This window comes from Labrus bergylta, chromosome 16 (assembly GCF_963930695.1).
Source record: "Labrus bergylta chromosome 16, fLabBer1.1, whole genome shotgun sequence".
NCBI classification, from domain to species: domain Eukaryota; kingdom Metazoa; phylum Chordata; class Actinopteri; order Labriformes; family Labridae; genus Labrus; species Labrus bergylta.
Genome location: NC_089210.1, coordinates 1,757,127 through 1,779,626, shown reverse-complemented (window position 1 = coordinate 1,779,626; position 22,500 = coordinate 1,757,127). Strand labels below are relative to the sequence as shown.

Sequence of the window (22,500 nt, the reverse complement as noted above, 5' to 3'; positions counted from 1 at the left end):
AAGGTGCAGATATAAATAGATATAAAAAGAAAAACTATGAGTAAAAATACTATACAGATAAATATATTGCACGTTATATGTATTTTACAGTCCAGTGAGGTAGTCCTGTGTGGGGGTTTGAGGGGGAATGGAGGGATTCTTTTTTCCTGTTCAAAAGTCTTATGGCCTGTGGGAAGAAGCTGTTACAGAACCTGGAAGTTCTGCTTCGGAGGCTGCGGAACCTCTTTCCAGAGTCCAGCAGCGAAAACAGTCCTTGGTGGGGGTGGGAGGTGTCTCTGCTGATTTTCTGAGCCCTGGTCAGACAGCGGATCTTTGCGATCTCCTGGATGGGAGGAAGTGGAGTCTTAATGAGCTAGTTCTGTTGTTCCATTATTCACCATGCACCTTAATAACTTATCATTTAGTATTTGCCTACTTGCACATAGCTCTGTATATATTTATTTATTTCTCATTTACTGCACATAGTTCTGTTTACATCTGTTTACATCTGATAATCCGATCACTGTCCACTTATATCTACTCTTTTATATTTTGTATTTTTAAGTTAAGTTTAAGCTTTAAGTTGTATTTAAATTGACACTTTATATTTAGGTTAAAATGTTTTGTCTACCTGCACTGTTGTTAATGTACTGCTCTGTGTGCCTTTGAATTGCCCCCCGGGGCCAAATAAAGTTTTTTGAATTTTGAATTGAAACTAAGTGGGTGTAAAACATGCAACAGCTTTGAACTGTACTGACGGGTGTATTGATTTTACCCCCTTCCATTTATTCAGGTCTACTTGGCTCAGACGATCTTCAAACTGCTGATGGTGACGTTGATCGTGGGCTACACCATCCCTCTCCTCAGCTCCTTCACCTTCACGCACACCTGTCACCCCGAGGAGCAGGCCTTGGTGGGCTACGCCACCTTCGAGTGTATCCATGTGATTTCCTCTCTCATGCGCAAACTGCTGGTGGCCTACCTGAGCCTGCTGGGGCTGTACAGCCTGCTCAACCTCTACACCCTCTGCTGGATTTTGCACAGGTCAGAGTATGAAGAACTCAGCATGCAGTAACAACGATATGGCTTCAGTCTAATATTCTGTGAACTGTTTCCTGTTCAGCTCTCTGCGGCAGTACTCCTTCCACTCTCTGAAGGATCTGCGCTCCCTCATCGACGTTCCCGACCTGAGGAACGACCTGGCCTTCCTGTTGCACATGTTGGACCAGTACGACCCCCTGCTGGCTCAGCGTCTGTCCGTGTTCCTGTCCCCCGTCAGTGAGAGCCGGCTGCTGGAGGAGAGCTTGGAGAGGCGCTGGGGCGAGGAGAAGCTGCACGCCATGACGACCGTGGATGCAGACGGCGGCTCCAGGCTGCAGCTGGTGGCTCTGCCTCGCCTCCCCCCCGCCCTCTTCACCCTCAGCCAGCTTCATGTCCTCAAACTGGAACTCATCACAGACGCCAGGTTCACCGCGCAGGTGGCCAACATGGCTGCACTCAGGTGAGTCCCATGATGCTTGTATACAATATAAATGACTCAAATAGCTGAAGCACAAGCTAGTGCATAACTTTAAGCCATAATGTAATTTAGATTGATAAGTTTGATAAAAATTCTGCCCTCTACCACTTTCTGTATGGGGCCTTATAGGGATTGACTCACTTTTTAACCCAGCACCTAGTGGCCACTTGATGAACTGCAGTTTATTGCACTTCTGCATTGGCTTCTTCTTAATTGTTGATGTTATTATTGATTCCTACACCAGGGAGCTCCACCTCTATCACTGCACAGCGGCTGTGGACCCCGGTGCACTCAGAGTCCTCCAGGAGCGACTCGAGGTCCTCCACCTCACATTCACTCAGGCGTCAGAGATCCCCAGCTGGGTCCTCTCCCTCCACAGCCTGCACGAGCTCCACCTCTGCGGCCGCCTGAGCAGTGATGGTGGAGTCGGACGCGGCTGGGCACTGGGGAGCCTCCGCCAGTTGCACCACCTGCGTATGCTGGCGGTCCGAGGCAGGTTACAGCGGATCCCCGGGGAGCTGTGTGAGGTGGCGGGCAGCGTAGCGAGGCTTGAGATCTACAACGAGGGCACCAGGCTGCTCGTCCTCACGGGTTTGAAGAGGATGGTGGACCTGACGGAGCTGCTGCTGCAGGACTGCCAGCTGGAGCGTTTGCCCTCCGCCCTGCTGGCTCTCTCCAACCTGCGGACCCTCGACCTGCAACACAATAACCTGAGAACTCTGGAGGAACTGCTCACCCTGGCTCACCTGAGACGTCTTTCTTGTCTTAGACTCGCCTACAACCATGTTGTGGTGCTGCCGGCCAGTGTCGGTGTGCTGCGGGGCTTAGAGCTTCTCGATCTGTCAAACAACCAGCTCCGGAGCCTTCCTCCAGCTCTCTTCTCACTCCGCCGCCTTCGCAGGCTCCTGCTGGCGGGTAACCTGCTGAAGGAGCTCCCTGCAGAGGTGAAAACACTGCAGCTGCTCACAGAGCTGGACCTCAGCGGGAACCGATTAGAGAGCCTCCCCTCTGAGCTTTTCAGCAGCTGTGTGGAGCTGCGGATCCTCAACGTGGCACACAACTCTCTCAGTTCTTTGCCCGGGGGGATCGCAGCTTCAGGCCACCTGAGCAGATTGGACCTGCGCAGCAACAGTCTGGAAGAGCTGCCTGCTGAACTGGGCTGCTGCTCAGGCCTGCACGGAGGGGGTCTCCTGGTGGAGGAGTGGCTGTTCCTCTCTCTGCCGCCTCAGGTCAGAGACTTCCTGAGACGCTCTTTCTGCCCGTCTGAGAAACACTCAGAGGATCACGACCGGCCAGAGTCTGACAGTTTTCCATACTTCTCTCCTACACAGTGGAGCTTCTCTTCAGCTCTAGAATCACAAATATAAGACTAATTTCTATCTTACAGATCATATTACCATAACAGCTAAGGCCTTTTGTACACTAATATATTTTTATACTTGCTTTATAAGGAAAAAGTTATTTTCTGGGACTTTTATTGTTGCAATAACATTTTAGACACTATATTTGCTAATTGCTCTAAATATGAGAATGAACCAATGACCTTCAAGAAGAATTGAAAATAATATATTTAAAGAATAACCTACGTTAACCTTGTGGATAAAAATATTAACATAGACCTCACTGCAAGTTGATTTTTTGTTATCTATTTAAACAGCAGTCTGTCTGTTCAGTGCTGTTGGATCTTTTTAGATCACTGATTCTCAACTGTTGGATTTATTAATATTAACACCTTTAAGAATGATACGTGTTCTTGTATCTTTTATTTGTGCCGCAGTTCCTCAAAATAAACAAAACGGATTACAGCCGTGAAAGTTAATAAACTCCTCAGTTATCATCTTTGTTCTTTATGACTTTCTTTTCCAAAATGTGGCACAAAACATTAAATTGCAAATACAAATAATAATGTTTATTTATAAAACATAGACTTATCAAAACCAACGTTTGAAAGTGCTTTGCAAAACATTAAAATCTTAACAATAAAATCGCCCTCCACAACAAAAACAGTCACAATAAAACACTGAAAATAAAACATCGTTTGTTTATTATTTATTTACCGTCTGGGTCCCTCGAGAGCTTCCGTACATGCTGCGTCCCGCTTTTTTAAACTGCGGTGTACTGCGGAACAACTTCTGTCCAATCACTGGCTTCCGAAGCTAATGGGCGTCCAAATCGACCAATGAAGTTCACGCGTTTCGTCGAAGGCGTGACTTCCGGTGTCTCGTATGTCCCATTTGAGGCCTGTCCATGCGGTTTGTTCTGTAGGTGGACGCTTAGCTTTTACTGCAGAAGGTAAGACTGAAAAACTGTGATGAATGTGGCAACGAGAAGGTTTACAAAACTGTTACTGGCTTCAGTGAAGTTGTGAAGTTGATTTATTTGGATTAAGTCGTTAAGTTTTGCTCCTTAAATGAATAATCGTCCTTCATTGTTTGATTTAGCGCTCACACGGTAAGCTAGCGCGTTTTAATCAAGAACAAGCTAGCTCCGACCACCCGGTTATCTTTCACCTATTTGTTTATATTTAACAAATATATGTCTTTTAATCCAACACGTAACAAATACTGCGCAGTTACCTCTAACTTATCCGTTCATTGTTTAGGTGTGAAGTTAGTTTGTCTCTGTAGCAGCTTCGTTAGCTCGCCACGTTAGCTTCGGTTATGCAACACAATGGGTTTCCACAGAAGCTAACGGCTAACCGGCTCGTTTCTGCACATTCACATTATTTATTAGTTTTTAAGGTTTAATCTTTCTAAATTAATTCATCCCATGTTGTGTTTTTAAGTTATCTAACATGTTGTGATTCTGTGTGTTTTGAGGCTAATCGATGTTAATTAAGAGAATCAACTTCAACACGTTTTATCAATAACTTCTGATTATTATTTATTTATATATATATATATATATATATATATAAATAACTGATTATGTAGAGAAATTATTATTTTCATTATAAAAGATGAATTATTATTGAGCACTTTTCATACAATAATGAGAAAATAAATCTACTCAGTTTATTTATGAAGAACTTTTGTATTTAAAAACATGCAGAACAGAATAATAATAATAATAATAATAATAATATCAGAAATACAAAGAGATTAAAACAGTAAAATTAATTAAACATGCATGTAAATTAACAGTAATATAAGTAAATACTCCTACAGGCTGAGAAACAGATTTCATATAAGAGACTGGAGTGAAATGAATTAAATGAAGTGATTTAATTTAATATAAGAGAAGTGAGGGATCACACATCCTGCCTCACTTCATTTATTTTGTGTTCATGTCTGTAATTCTAACCTGCACTTTAACTTCTATCAATACTGTTCATTTACAACTCTGTTTTTGCACATTTACATTTAATCTTTCATATTTAAGACTAGAAGTAATGCTAAGTTAAATCCTGGTTGTATATATTCCCATTCTTAGTTTTGATATTTTTAGTGCTTATTTACTTTGTATTTAATATTATATTGTGCTTAAATTTGCTAACTTTGTGTTTTTTGCTCATATTGTGTGTTTGGACAACCTGCTGCTGTAACGCCACAATTTCCCAGTTTGGGATCAATAAAGTAATTCTGTTCTATTCTAACTTAAACAATGTTAGGTAAAACTTTTAATGTATTTATAACAATTAACTTAAAAACCAACTCATAGGTTTATAATCAAGAAATTAAAATGCACATTCGTTCTGTTAAAAGTTTTTAAGAAACGTGCCCCGTGTCTGCAGACTTAAACACGGTTCCTGCAGATCTTTAAAGGCTTGGAAGTAGATTTGTAGTTTGTTTTTTTGTTTTTTTGTATTCATTTATTTGAAAAATATAACAACAACAAAACAAGCAACCCACATAAAACATTTTTTTCAGCAAAAACTGAAAATAAATCACTTCAGTGTGTGTGTCACTTTTTTGTTTTGGGTTTGTGTGTGGGTTTATTTTTTTGTGGGAAGTAGATTCAAGGTCATCAAATGTCTCAGAAGGTCTTAAAGGGGGTCTGTCTTGGATTTTAGATCTAAACTGTCGACTTGGTGTAACTTGTTTTCCTTTTTAAACACTTTTCGTGGACTTTCTTGTTCTTGGCAGCGTTTTTCGTAAACACTGAAACTGCTTACAGAAGAGAGCAGGAAATTTACATTCAAGGAGAATCGAGATATGCGGAAAAGCCTTTAAAGAGTGGAGTGTTGGGCGTCTCTGATGGTGCTTGATGGGGCGTTAAACCCATTTAGAGAGCCATGTACACGGCACAAAGAAAACACTGGTTGTGAACAGCCCCATTAAACCCTCCACCGGGCGTTGGCTTCAGCTGTTGATCGATAACGACCCGACGTTTAAATAATGTTTTCCTCAGACAAAATGGCTGAGAATGATGTTGACAACGAGCTGCTCGACTATGAAGAGGACGAAGAGCCTCAGGGAGCGCCTGAGAGCGCCGCGCCCGCCGGCAAGAAGGAGGTGAAGGGTTCCTACGTTTCCATCCACAGCTCTGGGTTCAGAGACTTTCTGCTCAAACCAGAGCTGCTCCGCGCCATCATCGACTGCGGTTTTGAGCATCCGTCTGAAGGTAAGGACAATTTGGTTCCCTCCTTTGGTTATTTGTAAATTTTTTGTTGACTTTGTACTCAATCAGTGAGATGAGAAAAGAGAGGCGTTGTGTTTTAGCAGCTGGATCTTCACTTAATACCATTCTAATTAAATTCATATTCTGTGTGTTTTTATTGCAGTCCAGCACGAGTGCATCCCACAAGCTATCCTGGGTATGGACATCCTGTGCCAAGCCAAGTCTGGTATGGGCAAGACAGCCGTGTTTGTGCTGGCCACACTGCAGCAGATTGAACCTATTGACGGACAGGTAGGTTTAAAAAAAATTCTTAAACTGCAATCCACTGCAAAGAGCACTAAAGCTGACATTTATGCCCCTGGGACGTCTTGTCGTGTTAAATCCTTAAATGTTCTAAATCTAATCTGTAAATTCCCCCCAGGTCTCTGTTTTGGTCATGTGCCACACGAGAGAGCTGGCCTTCCAGATCAGCAAAGAGTATGAGCGCTTCTCCAAGTACATGTCCTCGGTGAAGGCAGCGGTGTTCTTCGGTGGCATGGCCATCAAGAAGGACGAGGAGGTTTTGAAGAAGAACTGCCCGCACATCGTCGTCGGCACGCCGGGTCGTATCCTCGCTCTCACCAAGAGCAAGGTCCTCACTCTGAAGAACGTCAAACATTTTGTGCTGGACGAGTGTGACAAAATGTTGGATCAGTTAGGTGAGTGCTTCAGTCCCACCTGTGCAGATATTCCTTCACATGTCATTGATTGTGATATTTAAACACAAGGTCACATCCAGCGTTCATTCTTAAGTCTCTGACTTGTTTGTGTTTGACAGACATGAGGTGTGACGTGCAGGAGATCTTCAGGGCGACCCCTCATGAGAAGCAGGTCATGATGTTCAGCGCTACATTGAGTAAAGAGATCCGACCAGTCTGCCGTAAATTCATGCAAGATGTAAGTGATGGATTAAGCGTTGTTGCAGAATTATCCAACGCGTAGATTTACAGAGGACGGAGGAACGGCTGCATATTTGAATTTCACGTGTATTGAATTTCCTCCTCCTTCTCTTGTGCAGCCCATGGAAGTGTTTGTGGACGATGAGACCAAACTAACCCTCCACGGCCTGCAGCAGTACTACTCCAAACTGAAGGACAGCGAGAAGAACCGCAAACTCTTCGACCTGCTCGACGTGTTGGAGTTCAACCAGGTGAAGAGATGCAGCTGTTGATATGATGATACACCCCAGCATTTTACACTTTGAAGCCTTAAAGGAAGAATGTACAACCTGTTACACAAATATATCACAAACAGAGTCTGTCCTGTCTAAATGTGTCTCTGAGTCATGACTGTCTACGATGAGGGAGAAGCTCGAGTCCCGCTGGCTGTGTTGTTGTCAGAGCCGTGTTTACATGGACGGGACGGCCGGCTCCTCCCCTTGTGTATAAAAGCTGTTTTAGTCAAGAACTAAAGAACATGCATTCTTCCTTTAATGATCAGGACTTTGATTGTTTTCTTATATCCCACATTATGTTTAAATGTGGCTTGTATGAGAATCCCCACATGAGAGTAGCCTGAATCTAATTGGAAAAGATCTGATTCCACATGGCTTGTGTTGTTCAGTGATTTTAAAAAAAAAAAAAAAAAAAAAAACTTTTAGCTGCAGTGTGAATGCAGCCAAACTGATGTTTTGCTAACAAAAGGTTGCAATACCTCTGTTTTGCCTCTAGGTGGTGATCTTTGTCAAGTCAGTCCAGCGCTGCATCGCTCTGTCCCAGCTTCTGGTGGAGCAAAACTTCCCTGCAATTTCCATCCACAGGGGCATGACTCAGGAGGAGAGGTGAGACACACACACACACACACACACACACACACTTTCCTCCTCTCATAAACACACACTCCTTTGAGCCCTGAATGCTGCGTATGTTTATGGAGCCTACGGCCTCATCAGTTAACTCAACACATCATTGCCTTCAAAGTCGAGTTATGACTGCAGCAGCTGTGTTGATCATCCTCCCTCCGCCCCTTCTCTCGCTCTTCTCTGCAGGCTTTCCCGTTATCAGCAGTTCAAAGACTTCCAGAGGCGGATCCTGGTGGCCACTAATCTCTTCGGCAGAGGGATGGACATCGAGCGAGTCAATATCGTCTTCAACTACGACATGCCGGAAGATTCTGACACCTATTTGCACAGGGTGAGAACTGCAGTGGAGGAATATTTCTCCCCAAATATTCATTGTTTAACGTGCCTCTGTGTGGCGTAACCTGCAGAGGGGTGTGTCTGCGTCTTATGTATCAGTACGATGTATATAAAGGGTCTTACTGTATTTAAAGCTTTGACAACAAAAATCTGGACATAGCACTCATCATATCCACCTGGAAGGTTCTCTTCCCTCCATTAACTTTTTTTCACCAAAGCGCACACACTCGCACAATTACAAAAATAAATACAAGGAAAAGGGTCAATGAATAAAATGAATTAGAAAGAGGGTCCAAATAAGCAAACAGGACAAAGAAAAACATGGGGACAGTATAGTAAACTAATTTAATCTAATGGGATAGGTTGTACACATGGTGATGATTTTTGTAGTTGTTTGTTTCTGTTTTGTTTTTTTTCCCTCCTTTTAAACGTCAGAGGGCTGCATCTCTCTGACGTTTAAAATGTGAATAAGAGTTTATACTTGATGCTCATTTTCTTCAGAGTTTGGGAAACGCTTCTTATTTTCACTCTTTTACTGAGCTTTTAAAGGTTATAAACACTTGTTTTACTGTGAAGTTCACTCTGATAAACAAATCAGTAGCTTCTGACCAGCGCTTGAAGCTCAGAGGTGACCTTGCCTTTTCAGTAGCAGCGCCAGCTTTGATATAATTTATGTGTTTGTATGATTTCAAGCCAACTTTCCAGAGGCTTAAATGTACTCGGTATCTTTTGGATCTAACCCACTCTGCCCCCCCGTTCCCCCTCAGGTTGCCCGTGCCGGTCGTTTTGGCACCAAAGGCCTGGCTATAACCTTTGTGTCTGACGAGACCGACGCCAAGACTCTGAACGATGTGCAGGACCGCTTCGAGGTCAACGTGTCCGAGCTGCCAGACGAGATTGACATCTCCTCTTACAGTAAGTCTTTCCATTTCCGAATTCCCACCGTCACACACTTTCAGATGATTGTGTAATTTAAGGACCTCACACTTTATCCATCGAACGACGTGTCCTAACAGCCCACCAGCTTTGGATGCCTCGTCGTGTTGGTTTCCACTCTGTTAATATTTCCTTCTTCGCGCTGTGGATTTAAGTTTCCCCGAGCAAACAGTATGACATCTAGTGCTTTTGAAAGCTGCTCAAATGGAAGTGTGGGGACTCAAAGATTACTCAAAGGCTTGTCTGTAAACGGCTCATGTTAGTAGATATTAATGATGCACCAATATCTCCACATTTTCAAATCAAGCCCCCACTGTCTGTGAGCGACAGAGAGGAACATGGAATACGGGGAGTCTGGGACATCACTCAAATAGGAAACGATAGACTCAAGCTGATAATGTCGCTGATGATCGCTCGTCGCATGCTGTTAGAACACGCTAAAAGTCTGCCCACATTTTTTGATATTGCATGTTTCAAAGCAATCAAATCTCTGTTATCCTAATGATGGATAGTAAGGAAACTACAGATCTTTAAACCCAAAGCTGTACAAGAAACAGAGCTGTGATGGTTTATTCTAATGCACAGGTCGGCAAATACTTTCTCAAGTCCTTTTGGTGTCTCAAAGACGCAAAAGTTACATTTACGTCTATTTAAAAACGGAGAGCAGAGGAGATGTTGCTTAAATTGCACAAAAGCGTTGGCAACATTTGTGCTTAAATGTTTGCTGTCAATATTTGTAATTTACCAACGAGAAGTAATATCTAGCTTTTGTTGCCATGGTTTCAAGATCACTAGTTTTTTCTGCTCTCAAAGTTTTCAAATTTGGTATCTTGAAAAGCTTGTACCCATCAGAACGACATCATCATCATCATCATCACTGTTTATTGCTGAAGTTTTGTGGCTTTCCTTTGCTGCCTAGTCCAGTGAGATTTGAAGAACGCTCCGTAGATAATCAGCCGGTGTTTTAAAAGTTTGAGCAATCTTGGCAACCACAGCCGACAGTTGTTGCTGTCGCCATGAAAACAGACACTTGCATGTTTAACCTGTTGATGAAAACTTGGTATGCTCAGCTGTTGCTCATGGCGTTGATCCTCTCCCGTCTCTTTCCCTCCTCAGTCGAGCAGTCCAGATGAGTCCTCCTCCGGCCCGGCAGACGTCTCCCCTCCATGGATCTCATGTCGTGTGTTTGGATCTAGACGTACTTCACTGTTGATTTAAAGCTCTGCTCTGTGCCCTGTGTTCACCAAACGTTTATTTTTATTGGCATTTTTTGGGGGGGAGGAGCAGTTGGTGTGGTGGATTTTAATTTGTCTTTTACTGTCTGTTTTTTGCTTATTGATATTAAAACTTTTTATAAAATGCCATTTTTATTGTTGTTGTCTGTACCCCCCCTCCTTCTCTGGAGATTTCCCTCGAGAGCAGAGCTTCAGGGAAATGTGTAGAAAGTAGTTCTGAGGAACATGTAACCGATGTGATAACCTTTTGTTGTGTTTTATTTTCCTCTCAGCATAAGATCTGATTGTCAACAAAGAACTAAAGAAGTCCTGATAACTACTTTGACTAACATGGCAGCTCTTTCTTTGAATTTCCAGTTGAATGCCTCCAATAAATGAAGTCAGAAAGTCGTAGTGCTGGATGTGCCCGTTATCATTGGACGCATGTCATTACCACAGGAAAATGTTATTGAGGTATTAGAAAGCTCAAAATCGGTACCTTGCCTACCCTTAAGTCCTAGTGTGAGTGCTTCGATCCTGGCTGCGAATTTTGCAATGACAGTGAAACCTCTAAGAGGACTATCGTTGCCATGTTGAACACTGGTTGAGAGCCCACCAAATTATTTTTGCGCTGGCCCCCAGCAGACTCCAGAATCACCACTCATCTTGGAAACTCGGCACGCTTCATTATCATGTAAAGGCTGCTTGTGTTGTATTACCATGTTATGTACAAAAAGGTAACCGTGCTCAGGCCCGGGTAATCCTGGAGCAGTGTAAGTGCAGGTCAGAGGGGGGGAGGACAATCAGGCTTCAGCATGGTACTGGACGACTTGGGTAGTGTGAGTGTCAGTGAAAATCATTAAATATTTGGCTTCAAAGTTAAGATAAAAATGGCTCTTTTAGTTTCTGCATAATTGATTTAAATCTGAAATATTCCATCTAATTTATCTTATGTTTTAGGAGAAATGAGGGATGGGACTGAACGTCAAGGACCAAATGTTTTTTTATTTTATATAATTTTCGAATAAAACTTAAATTTCGCAGACTTTAATCAGAGCTGGAGGAAACACGCCTGCTGCTTAAGAAGTTCCTTTTAAAATTCCAGAAAATGACATCATTTCTTGTTCCTTCTTCAGAGCACCTGAGTTATTAATTTCTGTCAGGACCTAAAGGAAATTTAAACCAACATCTTAAAAAGTGGATCTGGAGGAAAGGACCAACACTACTTTTTTTTTTTCATAAGCATGGCTGCAGACTCGGCGTGTGTTCATTTGATCAACATGAGAAGAAATGTGTCCGTGATAAAGTCTTTATTAGAAAATGAAAAAAATGATTTGACGCATCCATTGACTCAGGAGAAGTTACCTGTAAGTCCAGAGTTATTTTAAACCTTTATGTAACCTGAAGAAGCAGGACTCATCACAGATGGATTTAATGAACACCAGTCGACAAACTGATCTGAACCAGCGATAAACTCTACATGGACTACTTGAGTATATGTCAGTCAAAGGGTCGGCCCTCATACAGCAGATAGAACTACAGGAGGTTAACAATGCGTCTGTACATAGCTGCACTAAAGAGTCCTTAAACAAAACTACAAATACAGTACAGAAACCACGGCAGCATCTACAGAGGCCAAACCCAACGGCATGAAAAAAGCATGAAACCTACAGCAGCTATACAAACATTTACCAGTTTCAAAGAAACCCTCTTGTTACGAGGAAAGAGGAAACACTTTTATCATCAAATGCTGCGAGTTGAATATTTTAGAATCACTTTCATAAATGTTTCTTCAGTTTGAAAGAGTCCCTCTGTAACTCCATCCATGAGAACAAAGATTATGAACGAAGGCTGTAGTAAGGTGCACCAACTTAACCGGATGCCAATCTGAGTAATACACCGGTGTTCTGTAGTTAACGTCATGTATAAGTTCTCATGTACTACGGTGGCCAGGAGGTGTCAGACAGATTGTGAATCCAAAACACTTTGCAAAAGGAGAAAACACAAAACCTGCTTTAGATCGATGATTTCACTCTGACATCACAAGAACATTGGACGAACCAGACGCAATGTTTTGAGTGATTTAGCCTCAACGAAAGTGCTTTATTGGCTGCTGCTATGGCCTCTTTAAGCATTTTTTTTTTAAAAGCTATTTGAATGGTCCTGTAGGCCACGGCTGAGGAGATTTGTCGGCAACACTTGACACGATATTTTGCTAACTTTCTTTGTGGCTCTTTGCATTCATGCTGTGGCATTAGCTTAGTGACTTCCTGTAGTGTTCCTGTTGTGGCGTTTGCATTGGCCTTTTCCGTTAATGCGGGTGTGGTTTTCCCTTTTGTAAAGCGTTTTGCATATGAAAGGCCAGACATTTGTCGGCAACATTGGAAAAATTAGAAATTAGATTGATTAACCGTTTGTGCGTCTCGTTTGCATTTGTGTTGCAAAAACATTTTGGATATGCTGTTAGTCTGACACCTTCTCACCCTGTAGGCCACAGCTAACTCTGATATAGTTGGCACGTTTCGACTTTTGTTGTTATGTTTGCGTTTACCTTTTCCGTCAATGCGATTGTGTTTTTCCTTTTTGTAAAATGTTTTTGATATTTGGATTTGTCTGACCCCTCCCAGCGACGTTACTGGCTCTAACCACAAAATAAAGCTCACTGAAGTGACAACAAAAAAATGTGGAAAAGCATTTCTCAGAAACAGACACAACTTGAAGAAGTGTGAGTTATTGTTTGGTGTTAGGTCAGATTCTGCACCAGAACGTTTCCACACCACGAGTCACAAATTACACGTTTACTTCTCCCGCAGTTTTCAAAAATCTTGAATTTTTACAAAAAACAAAAGAGCGGCTGATTTCGTCTCGTTGCCCCGTCAGAGTCAGGATAGTAATTTGCAACAGAATTACGGCGGTTGACTTCTTGGCGCCAGATTCCCGGCCTTGTTCTTCTGCTGCTCGCTAAATGTCTCATCTTCCCGTGGAGGCGCGGCGAGGCCGGGGAGAAGAGCTCAGCTGTGTAAACAAACCTCTGACATATCCCCCCCCCCCCCCCCGCTAATGCGTACAAAGCCTCCACAAGGCAGGTTCAACTCCATGAGTCCATAAGTCCTCCTCTCTCCTGTAGCCTTCTTCATCATCTGTCATTACATAACGACTTTCTGACCGCTGCGACCTCTAAAAAGAGACCGGCAGGATAAACGCCCCCGGAGTCCCGTCTCTCCTGCTCGCGGCCGACAGCTCTCAGCTGTTTTGTCCCTCGTTCAGCTGCAGTGTCGCTCCAAACATAGCAGCCACTGTCTCAACAATAAATACCAGTGAATAAATACCATCAAAAGACACAAGCCCCTCCCCCTCTCAGAGCATCCTCCTCCGTCTTCAGATCCCCCGTTGTTTGCTTGTTAATCTTCCCTGTGAGTCTTCATTTGGTTTTTAGTTTTGGAGTGAGCAGATTCCAGCTGGTTCAACGTTTTACTACTTAGAGGGACCTGTTGAGATGGAAATCCACATCACTGGAGCAAAAAGCCTTGGCAGTTTGTTTTTCTCCAGCATCCCAACAAAGACTCTCAAGAGTTCAGGGGACTTTTTGGTGAATGACGGCAACATGGCGGCCAGTTTAACCCCAGTAGTCCGACTTTATCTACACTAAAAGCACACGCTGGTCACTTTGCTCTTTCCAGGTCGCCGCTGCCTCCATCTTGATTCATTCATCTTCTCCCCGTTCCTCCCCAAACATCCACCAAACATGTTTCCATGTGTTGGCCACGCTTGCGTCTTCTCGTAGCTACACTAAGGACAGCTATTCTACAATGGGGATCACTACGGGGGGACTTAAAAGTCTTTGTGTGTGTGTGTGAGGGAATGTGGGGGGGTTCAGGGTTTTAGTCCATGAACTTGTGCGTGTCTCCGTAGAGCCACCGCTGCGGAGGCATGGCCGCCTCGTTCAGGTGGTTGCACTCGTCGCTGCACTTGCACGACTGGATGAACATCACGGAGCGGCTGAAGCGCTCGCCGTCGGGGCAGGAGAAGGCGACGCCGGCGGTGCGCGTGCGACGGGGCGAGCAGCAGCGGCCGTCCCTGCAGACGCCGCAGTAGTTGGGCCTGTAGAGGCGGGTGCTCCTGCAGCCGGCGTAGGACAGGCGGTGGGGCTCGGGCGCCTTGTGGGTACGAGAGCACTTCCTCCCTCTCTGTGGAGAGAGAAAAAAAAGAAGAGGTGATTTACTTTTCCAGAGAAAGAAAAAAAGCGTTTCATTCTGTCCAATTAAAAGAGTTTTATGAGACAAGCGAGCAGCGCTGTGAGGTCGTGGTTAAGTATAGGTCAAAGAAAAAAGATAACGTTTGCACGCTATGGTGACGGCACGCTATCATGATTGTGATTGGCTGTTTTAATGTCAAGCATAATAGCACTGGAACACTTTGGTCCTCGAGCCAGCATCTAGTCCTGAGTTTTTGGGGTTTTTTAGATTTATTTTGGGGCTTTTTGTGTCTTTAATGAAGAGACAGGACAGTGGATAGAGTTGGAAATCATGGAGAGAGAGAGTAGAGAATGAAATGCAAGAAAGGAGCCACAGGTCGGATTCGAAACCGGGCCGCCCAGTATTTTGTCCTGATGAAAATTGAAAGGGTTAAAGGAGGTTATTCACATCTGTAGAAACATCTGCAGCATTCTTAATCAAACATGTTGCCTTGTCTGCTAATGTCAAAAGTTTGGACCAATCAAAGTCAGCAGGATTCAGAGCTACAAGATATTTGACTTCTTCTCCTTTTTGACGTTTGTGTCTCCTCTCTCACTGCACGTCTGTCAGGAGGACACATGGATGTTATACTACAGGTTAGATATGTTGTGTTTAACTTGTGGGGACTTCTGCTGCTAACCAAAAAGCTGCTCAGGGACTTTAAAGAATCCAAACACTCTTTTCAGTATAGTCTCCTTTTGGATTTGATTTGAAATAAAATTGGTTTAAGTTCAAGACTCTCTGCACAAAAACAACAGACAGAGGACATCTTTTTAAGTTGGATGACATTAGTATCCGTCTTCATACTCGAGTAAATCTGTGTTCTTTGACTTGAGCAATGTGATGAATCGTTGAGTCAACTCATCCATAAAGCTGCACAGCGAGCACGACTTTAATCTTTTCTTTGGTGCAGCTAAACACCGCTTTGCAGCCGAAGCCTCTCAGGATCACATTGTCATCTGCTGCATCCAAACCGCCCGGCGAAAACCAAAGAACTCATTACTCAAGCTCTGCGACATGAAAAACAAAAGCTGATCCCGTTAAGCAGAAGAGGCGGAGAGAGAGAGAGCAGATAAAAGGTCAGGACAACAGAAGAGAGCGGGAGAGACGAGCATGCCGACAATAGTTCAGGATCGACACTGATGCACATTAACACCCACAGCTGCTCTGCAGAACGCGGAGAGAGAGAGAGAAGAGGAAACAGGTGCACAACAAACCCATCGGGCTCCGGAGTGGATCACGACGGGACGCTGAGTGTTGGGTACAAAATGTGAGAGAGCAACCGAGTGGGCGATCAAGAGCTTTTATATCAGCGAGCAGAGAGCCACAGAGTGTCGCAGGATCAGTGTGGGAGAGAGCGGCGAGCTAGAGTTTCATAAATGCATCCATTACTCTGCACCGGTTCATCAACCTCTCTGTCAGGCCGTCTGTTTGTTTTTCTCTATAAATCCATCTTTCACTTTATCACACTTTGTCAGCCCAACAGCCCAAGATGGATTTCTGTTTACCAACAAAATAAAGTAGAGGTTTTATCCCTGTGTGCAGAAACATGTTGTGTGCTGCTCTTACACTCAGCTTTGTAAAAAAGACACAAATATTAATAAAAAAAAGAGACTGTGGGGGGAGAAAAAAACACAAAACATGGATGTTGTGTTGTCCTAAATTATTGCACATTTAATGTAAAATTTACCCCTCCAGATGTGCCTGTAAAATCAGCACCATGATCAGTTTCTGGGTTCATCACGTCCCCTGAGGAACACCCGTTCACCTGTTTCAGGTGAGTCTCAGTTAAACTGTAAATAGTAAGTTACACAGAGGCTTTTCTGGAAATGTTTAATTTGTTGATTAAGCTCAAAATTACTTATTTTAAAGCGGTGGAAACAATAACTGAGATCTGTGTCTCACAGTGTGGCTTCCATTAAACTTATGAGATTTCAAAGGAGGTTTTAGAGGCAGCGGACTCTCAGGGTGTTAGTGTGGGTGAGCTCATAAGAAAACCACCAAAGATATCTGAGGTTTGGGTTTTGATTTATCTCTGAAAATGGCAGCCTGGTGAATAGAGGGAATATAAGTTATTAAATAATTTATTTATAACTTTTAAGATTGAGTCTGAGCTCTGTCATCATCCTGCAGGAGGGAGAGTCGCACACAGCAACAGAACTGTGAATAGACAGAACAGACCAGAAAAGACTCCGGCTACAGTGTGGGGGGGGGGGGGGGGGAATACATGCCGTGATATTAATACCAATCTGACCCCTCGAGAGCCGTCCTTTCCTGAATCCATTTAGCCCCTGAGAGCCGTCGGTCTGCAGAATGTTTGTGGGTCTTAAGCGGAAGAACTGAAAATGTAAAGAATCTTAAAAAGCACCACACACGTTCCTCACCTTGACGGGGACAGACATGGAGCTGCAGGGCCGGATGTTGCACAGGCGCGTCTCCTTGATGAGCTTACAGCGGGCGTTGTCGTTGGTGACCCGGGAGGAGACGCCCATCCCGCAGCTCCGAGAACACTGCGACCAGGAAGTAGTCTGAACCACGCACTGATCTCCCATCTGCCTCCAGGCTGCGGGTGAAAAACAGAGAGGACATGAGGGAGACAGAAAAGTAGAGATGCTCAGATGATAATTTCTCCTTCCTCGTGTTTTGAGCTACAGTCCTGGAGAAGAACGTTATATCGATATTTGAGGTTTGGTTCTGGATCGGTGCATTGACTGACGTACTTGCAGGTATCACATTTTAGGCAGTTCTGGAGGCTTTCAGACGCTGGAACAAATATCTAAACACCTCTCACCTCGAAAAGTGAAGCTGGGTGAAAAGGGGGTCTAAACATCTCTAAAAACCTGCAGAAGTAAATGTGGGTGAAAAAGGGCCAGCAGGAGAGAGAGGGGGGGAAAGGAGCGGTCCAGAGATGCACAGCACACTAGCCTCATTCAGTGAACAGGCAACACTGACGCATAGAGAGAGGGGTGATTACAGAGAGAGAGAGGGGAAAGCTGGGTGACGGAGGTATGTGCTGTGTGAGAGCAGTGTGTATGAGCGAGAGAGCACCTCTGGTGTGCAAGGAGCCAGTGGAAAACAAGCATCACATAAACGCCAACACACACACACGCAGATGCAGAGGGGGAAGGCTCACAGTGAGGCCGTTTGTGCGTCAGGAGGCTAAAATGGACGAAAAACGTAAACATAATGCTTTACTGCGCGGGGGGAAACAGGCGCCAGAGTTGTTCCGATTACCAACGCTGATATCTGCAGGTACACAAGTCAATGCATCAATCTGTTACAAGAAGCTCCTCAAAACTTAACTGGTACATGATGACTGACAACAGTGAGGTGCTAGCAGGTTAGCAATCTATGTTTTTCCCACCAATACTGTGTATTTGTGAGAGAAGTATTTGGTCCTGACTAACACTCAGGTCAAGGTGTGTTGAGCAGAATCTGTATCAGGAAGGAAAGAAGGTATTCTACTTCGACACAGACGACACCGTCTCTTACATGCCAGATGTTTGTTTCCACGCATCTTCTCCCACTTCCGTCCGACCTCCACCAGCTCGTTGCCCAGCGTGTCCTTCTCCTTTTTGGGTTTGTAGGGGTACAGCTTCTTGAAAGGTTTGGGATAAGGCTTCGGGTAGGGGTACGCCGGGTAGGGAATGAAGGGGTACGGCAGGAAAGCCTGGGGGTGCTGGGGTCGCCGGTGCACGGGGGGCACGACCGTGGTCCCCTTGTGGCAGTCGACGCTGAGGCAGCACTGGCCCGGGACTTTGACCAGCTGGGGGGCGGGACAGGAAGGGGATGCCAGGGGGATGTGGCTGGGGCAAAGGGGGACGCAGCCCACCGCTCCATCGATGCAGGTGCACTGGTGCTTGCAACCGGCGCGGAAGTTCTCGCCGTTTTGGTAAATCCGCCCGTTGTATTCACACGATCGGCCCTCGGCCTTCGCTGTGGGGAAAGAAACAGTGAGGAGAAGAAACTTAACCACTCTGACAAAACTTTAACTCTTTTGGTCTGCGCCATAAACTGAAGCAAAGATGGACGACATGACGGCTTCTCAAAAGTGAGGCCAAAACATTTGGAGCTTCACATATCGGAACCTTTGGCGTTTGCTATGGCGTAGATTCGGTGCAGAAGTGTGAACAGATGGAACAAGGATGAAAGTATAAAATCAAAGTACACGACTCAACTTTTTCTCAAACATGGTTTCTGTTATTTTTTATCTAGCTGATTTATGTCCAAGTTTGTATGCCATCACGACAAATGAGGCTCCTGTGTTGTCTGCTTCAAACGGACACAAGATTCTGTTCTGCTGCGGACTGAACCCACCTGAGGGAGCGTCCATGTTTGTTCAGGAGGTTAAATCTTTAAGTTTAAGGGGCGGGACATCAATAACAAAGCAGAATCTACAGCACAACTCTGGGTACAAATGTCGTCACCAACGCAATAATCCAGCATCCATCCCGGGGGGTATTTTGGCTTCACTTTTGTACAAAAGGACAATGTGTAGACGTGTCGTCCATCTTCATATAAATCAATAATCTGCCTGCTGTCGATCACTTTTTGCAGAATCTGAACTTCCGCAGGATTTAAGATTAGCTACATGGAAATAGTAAAATAGTCTTCTTGATAGTCTGGTCTCCTCAGTATTGGTCTCAGTCTGATTTATAACCAGTTTAAAAACTCAGAGGAGCAGACAGAGAGGCGGACATCTTTGTTCATGCACCTTTAATAAAACCTTTAATGTGCGTGGATGGAGGATACGATGAGGCAGGGAGAGACACACTATCTCCAGGTTTATGAAGCCGCCTCTATTCTTAGAACAGAGGAGTTATTTTGACTTGTTTACCACCTCCTTCCCCTTTGCTCCCTCTGTGGGTCTCCCCACACAACACCCCCAGATACCCCCCCCCCTTTTTATAGAAACACCCCCAAATAAACATGCATATAAAAATACCATTGTGCATGCATGTGTGTGTTTGTGCGTTTCACGGGTGCTGTTTGTGTACACACTGAACTACTTATATAAATCCAGAGTTGGCGGCGTTTCAGTCGCAGCTCATGAAGGCGCTCTGTTTTTTAAACTGAGCTTCAAGCCTGCAGCCCGTATCAAAGAGAAACTCCAGCCGCTTGGCTCGGACGCCACTTTTCCCCACCCTGAAGTTACACATTCCCTCGCTCAACCCTGAGAAAAAAAAAACCCAAACTGTTCCCAATCTACACCAAAAAAACCCTCCTCCCCTCCCTCTCTCGGCCATCCCACACCCTCTGTTTTGCTACGTACCCCTGCAGATGCCGTTGGTGCGACCCACGTCGTTGCCATAGTTGCACTCCAGGCCTTTGTGGTGGTCACATGGTCGTCCCTCGTGACAGTCCTGGTTGAGCTGAGCAGCACACACCTTGCAGCAACCGCAGCCGTCTGGGACCGAGCTGACCCCGGGGGGGCAGGACGGGGGGCCTGCTGGACACTCGCATATCACCGGACATCCAGCGTTCACCTTCAGGAGAGGACAGAGAGGTCACTTTATTCACCTTACCTGTCGCACAGCAACTTTAGAAGAGTTCTGACATCAATACAAGTTTTTTTATGGACGTTTGAGACCGCTTACTACAGCCTCATTTCTAGGAAATTTCAGGACAGCCTGACCCTGACATTTTTTGTAGTTGCCCTTTGACCCGCGAGGCGAGACATGACGTAGAAAAGATGGCAGGCATGAAGAAATGTTTACAAGATACTCAAGATGGCAGACGAAGCAACCTAGTGGGACACTTTGATGACTCTGTCTTTACATCGATCATGTGTGTAACATTCACAGTTTCCTTCACACATCTGCTCACCTGACTTCTTGAGGAAATTTTTCAAGACAGAAGCCGGATAAAGACGCCTCTCCGATCTGGAATTGTAAATATCAAGCATGTTTGATATCCACTATTCCAGATCGGGCTGCCTCTGATGGAAAACCCAAAATAGCCAATGAGAGAGAACAAACTATCTACATGTCACTACATGTTGGTAAGCTGTGAAAGTACGCAACATCCTGTGGTTTCTGAGGAGACAATAGGAAGCCCATCGATGGTGGTGGCTATTTTGGAAATGCAGACTCCAACTAAGTATCCTGGTTTCTGAAATAAGCCCATCCTGCTTTTTGACTAGCTAGCATATTTCAAACAATGACATCAAAGGAACAAAGCCCACGACTTAAAGGTTTAGCTAAAATGAAGATGAGCGTCCTGACAAACAGCAACGATGCACCCGTCTGTCAGTCAAAGCAGCCACACCATTCATGTTCCTTAATAATGCATTCTCCAAGTCCCTGTACAGCTTTAATCATGTTTAGAAGTGAGCCCCGTTTCCACCAAGTGGTCCGGTTCAGTTCGGTTTGGTCCATTTCCACCATCAAAAGTTGAGAATGGTGCCAAAACCGACTTTTATCGTACTAATTTGTTGCTAGGCTTCTGTTGGGGGGGGCAAGCGAATCCACCCTGAAAGCTGAACTAAGAAGCACTGCAATCTGTTGCTCAAAAGAATCATCCAACAGCTGTAATAAATGGACAAATTTTTGTTTTTTTGCAACTAATGTCAGCGCGTAGCATCGCCCCATGGACGATCTCGGAGGTGCAGACCTCGGCTGGACGTCCTCCATTGTTGCCTTCTGTTTCAGGTGTTGCAGTTCTATGATGTCATGCTATACCATAACTGACGCCAATATCTGGCTTACAGAGTAAAGGTAAAGTTGGCTTTGGAAATGCATGCAAGATCAGGGTTTACCGTACCGGATCAAATAAATACGCTTGGTGGAAACTAGGCTTTAGAGACTGAAAAAGTATTTGAATCAGGCTCTAAATGTTCTTATTTCTGCTGTAAAATGTAACAGTTTAATATGGGGCTCAATAGGGATTGACTCACTTTTGAAGCCAGCTTCAAGTGGACACTCAAGGAACTGCAGATTTTTGCACTTTTTTGGCTTTATTTTTAACACCAGAGTTTGCTACTTGAACAAAAACAAAGGAATCTTGTGGAAAAGGTCAAATGTCTGTTTTTTCTCTAGGTTTGTGAAAGTTTATCTGGAAGGAAATAAATTGGTATCACAGCGCCTTAAAACATTTCCCGTGTTTGTATAAGCCACACTCGAAGAGAGCAGGACAAATGTTTGACTCTTGTTACACTGATCACAGAAATTCCTCAAAGTGTGCGGGGTTTAAACATTCGCTGAATACCCGGCACTGTCCCTAAGGCCCCACAGGGATATCTGTAACCCTCTGTCGCCTTCCGCCGTGCGAGCGAGGATGAAAGGTGCGTTCTCTGACCCAGCTACCCCACACACACTCACACACACACTCACACACACAGCAGGTATCAGACACAGATCAAAGAGAGTCGATCGCCTTCCTGATTCTGTAACCGTCTAAACTCAGGTCGGGTCATCAGTCTCGGGTCGGCAAGAAAACTGGATATGACATTACACAATGCAACAACAACTTCATTTTTAGCATTTAGCATTAGCATTGGAGTTGCTCTGGTACTTAAACATCACCCCAACAAGCATCCCAAAATATTCATTTTGATATTTATAGCATGCGGTGCGTTCAAATTCACCTTAAGAGTATTTGTTCCTCTATTTGTGTATCGGCCTTCTGTTGGGTAATATTACAGGAGCCTGACCCTTATGTTCATACGCTTTGTAAAGAGGTGCATTTGTTGAATTTAATCATGTTAATAAAGACTTAAAACAACCTGGATTAACAGATGTTTGTTTAACATTATTTGTCATTAAATTAATATATTTAGATTTAAACTGCGAATGAGGAGGTCGAGGAGTAAAAATTGAAAATATACCATATTTAAACTAAATGAAAAACAAACAACACCTGTTCTGATGTGGATGTCACAAC

At 44.3% G+C, this 22,500-nt stretch overlaps 3 protein-coding genes across 3 annotated transcripts in view; 2 read left to right on the top strand and 1 right to left on the bottom strand.

Annotated features, from left to right (window-relative positions):
• Positions 1 to 3,335, top strand: part of si:ch211-106h11.1 (volume-regulated anion channel subunit LRRC8D) — a 5,889-nt gene extending 2,554 nt beyond the window's left edge. Inside the window, exons 4-6 of the mRNA XM_065964397.1 lie at positions 773 to 1,023; positions 1,103 to 1,480; positions 1,743 to 3,335. Coding sequence (XP_065820469.1) covers positions 773 to 1,023; positions 1,103 to 1,480; positions 1,743 to 2,865 — 1,752 coding nt within the window. The 3' untranslated portion in view covers positions 2,866 to 3,335. The remainder of the gene's footprint in view (positions 1 to 772; positions 1,024 to 1,102; positions 1,481 to 1,742) is intronic.
• Positions 3,336 to 3,633: 298 nt separating this feature from the next.
• ddx39ab (DEAD (Asp-Glu-Ala-Asp) box polypeptide 39Ab) lies at positions 3,634 to 10,534 on the top strand. Its single transcript, XM_020655657.3, has 10 exons — positions 3,634 to 3,790; positions 5,849 to 6,061; positions 6,222 to 6,349; positions 6,480 to 6,756; positions 6,876 to 6,994; positions 7,116 to 7,247; positions 7,768 to 7,877; positions 8,085 to 8,229; positions 9,002 to 9,149; positions 10,287 to 10,534. The coding sequence occupies exons 1-10, from the start codon at positions 3,724 to 3,726 to the stop codon at positions 10,301 to 10,303; spliced, it is 1,356 nt and encodes a 451-aa protein (XP_020511313.2). The 5' UTR covers positions 3,634 to 3,723; the 3' UTR covers positions 10,304 to 10,534.
• Positions 10,535 to 11,677: 1,143 nt separating this feature from the next.
• The window catches only part of si:ch211-106h11.3 (CCN family member 1), an 11,741-nt gene continuing 918 nt past the window's right edge, over positions 11,678 to 22,500 (bottom strand). The window contains exons 2-5 of the mRNA XM_065964401.1: positions 19,892 to 20,105; positions 18,112 to 18,555; positions 17,004 to 17,182; positions 11,678 to 14,571 (exon numbers count right to left, since the gene is read on the bottom strand). Coding sequence (XP_065820473.1) covers positions 14,266 to 14,571; positions 17,004 to 17,182; positions 18,112 to 18,555; positions 19,892 to 20,105 — 1,143 coding nt within the window. The 3' untranslated portion in view covers positions 11,678 to 14,265. The remainder of the gene's footprint in view (positions 14,572 to 17,003; positions 17,183 to 18,111; positions 18,556 to 19,891; positions 20,106 to 22,500) is intronic.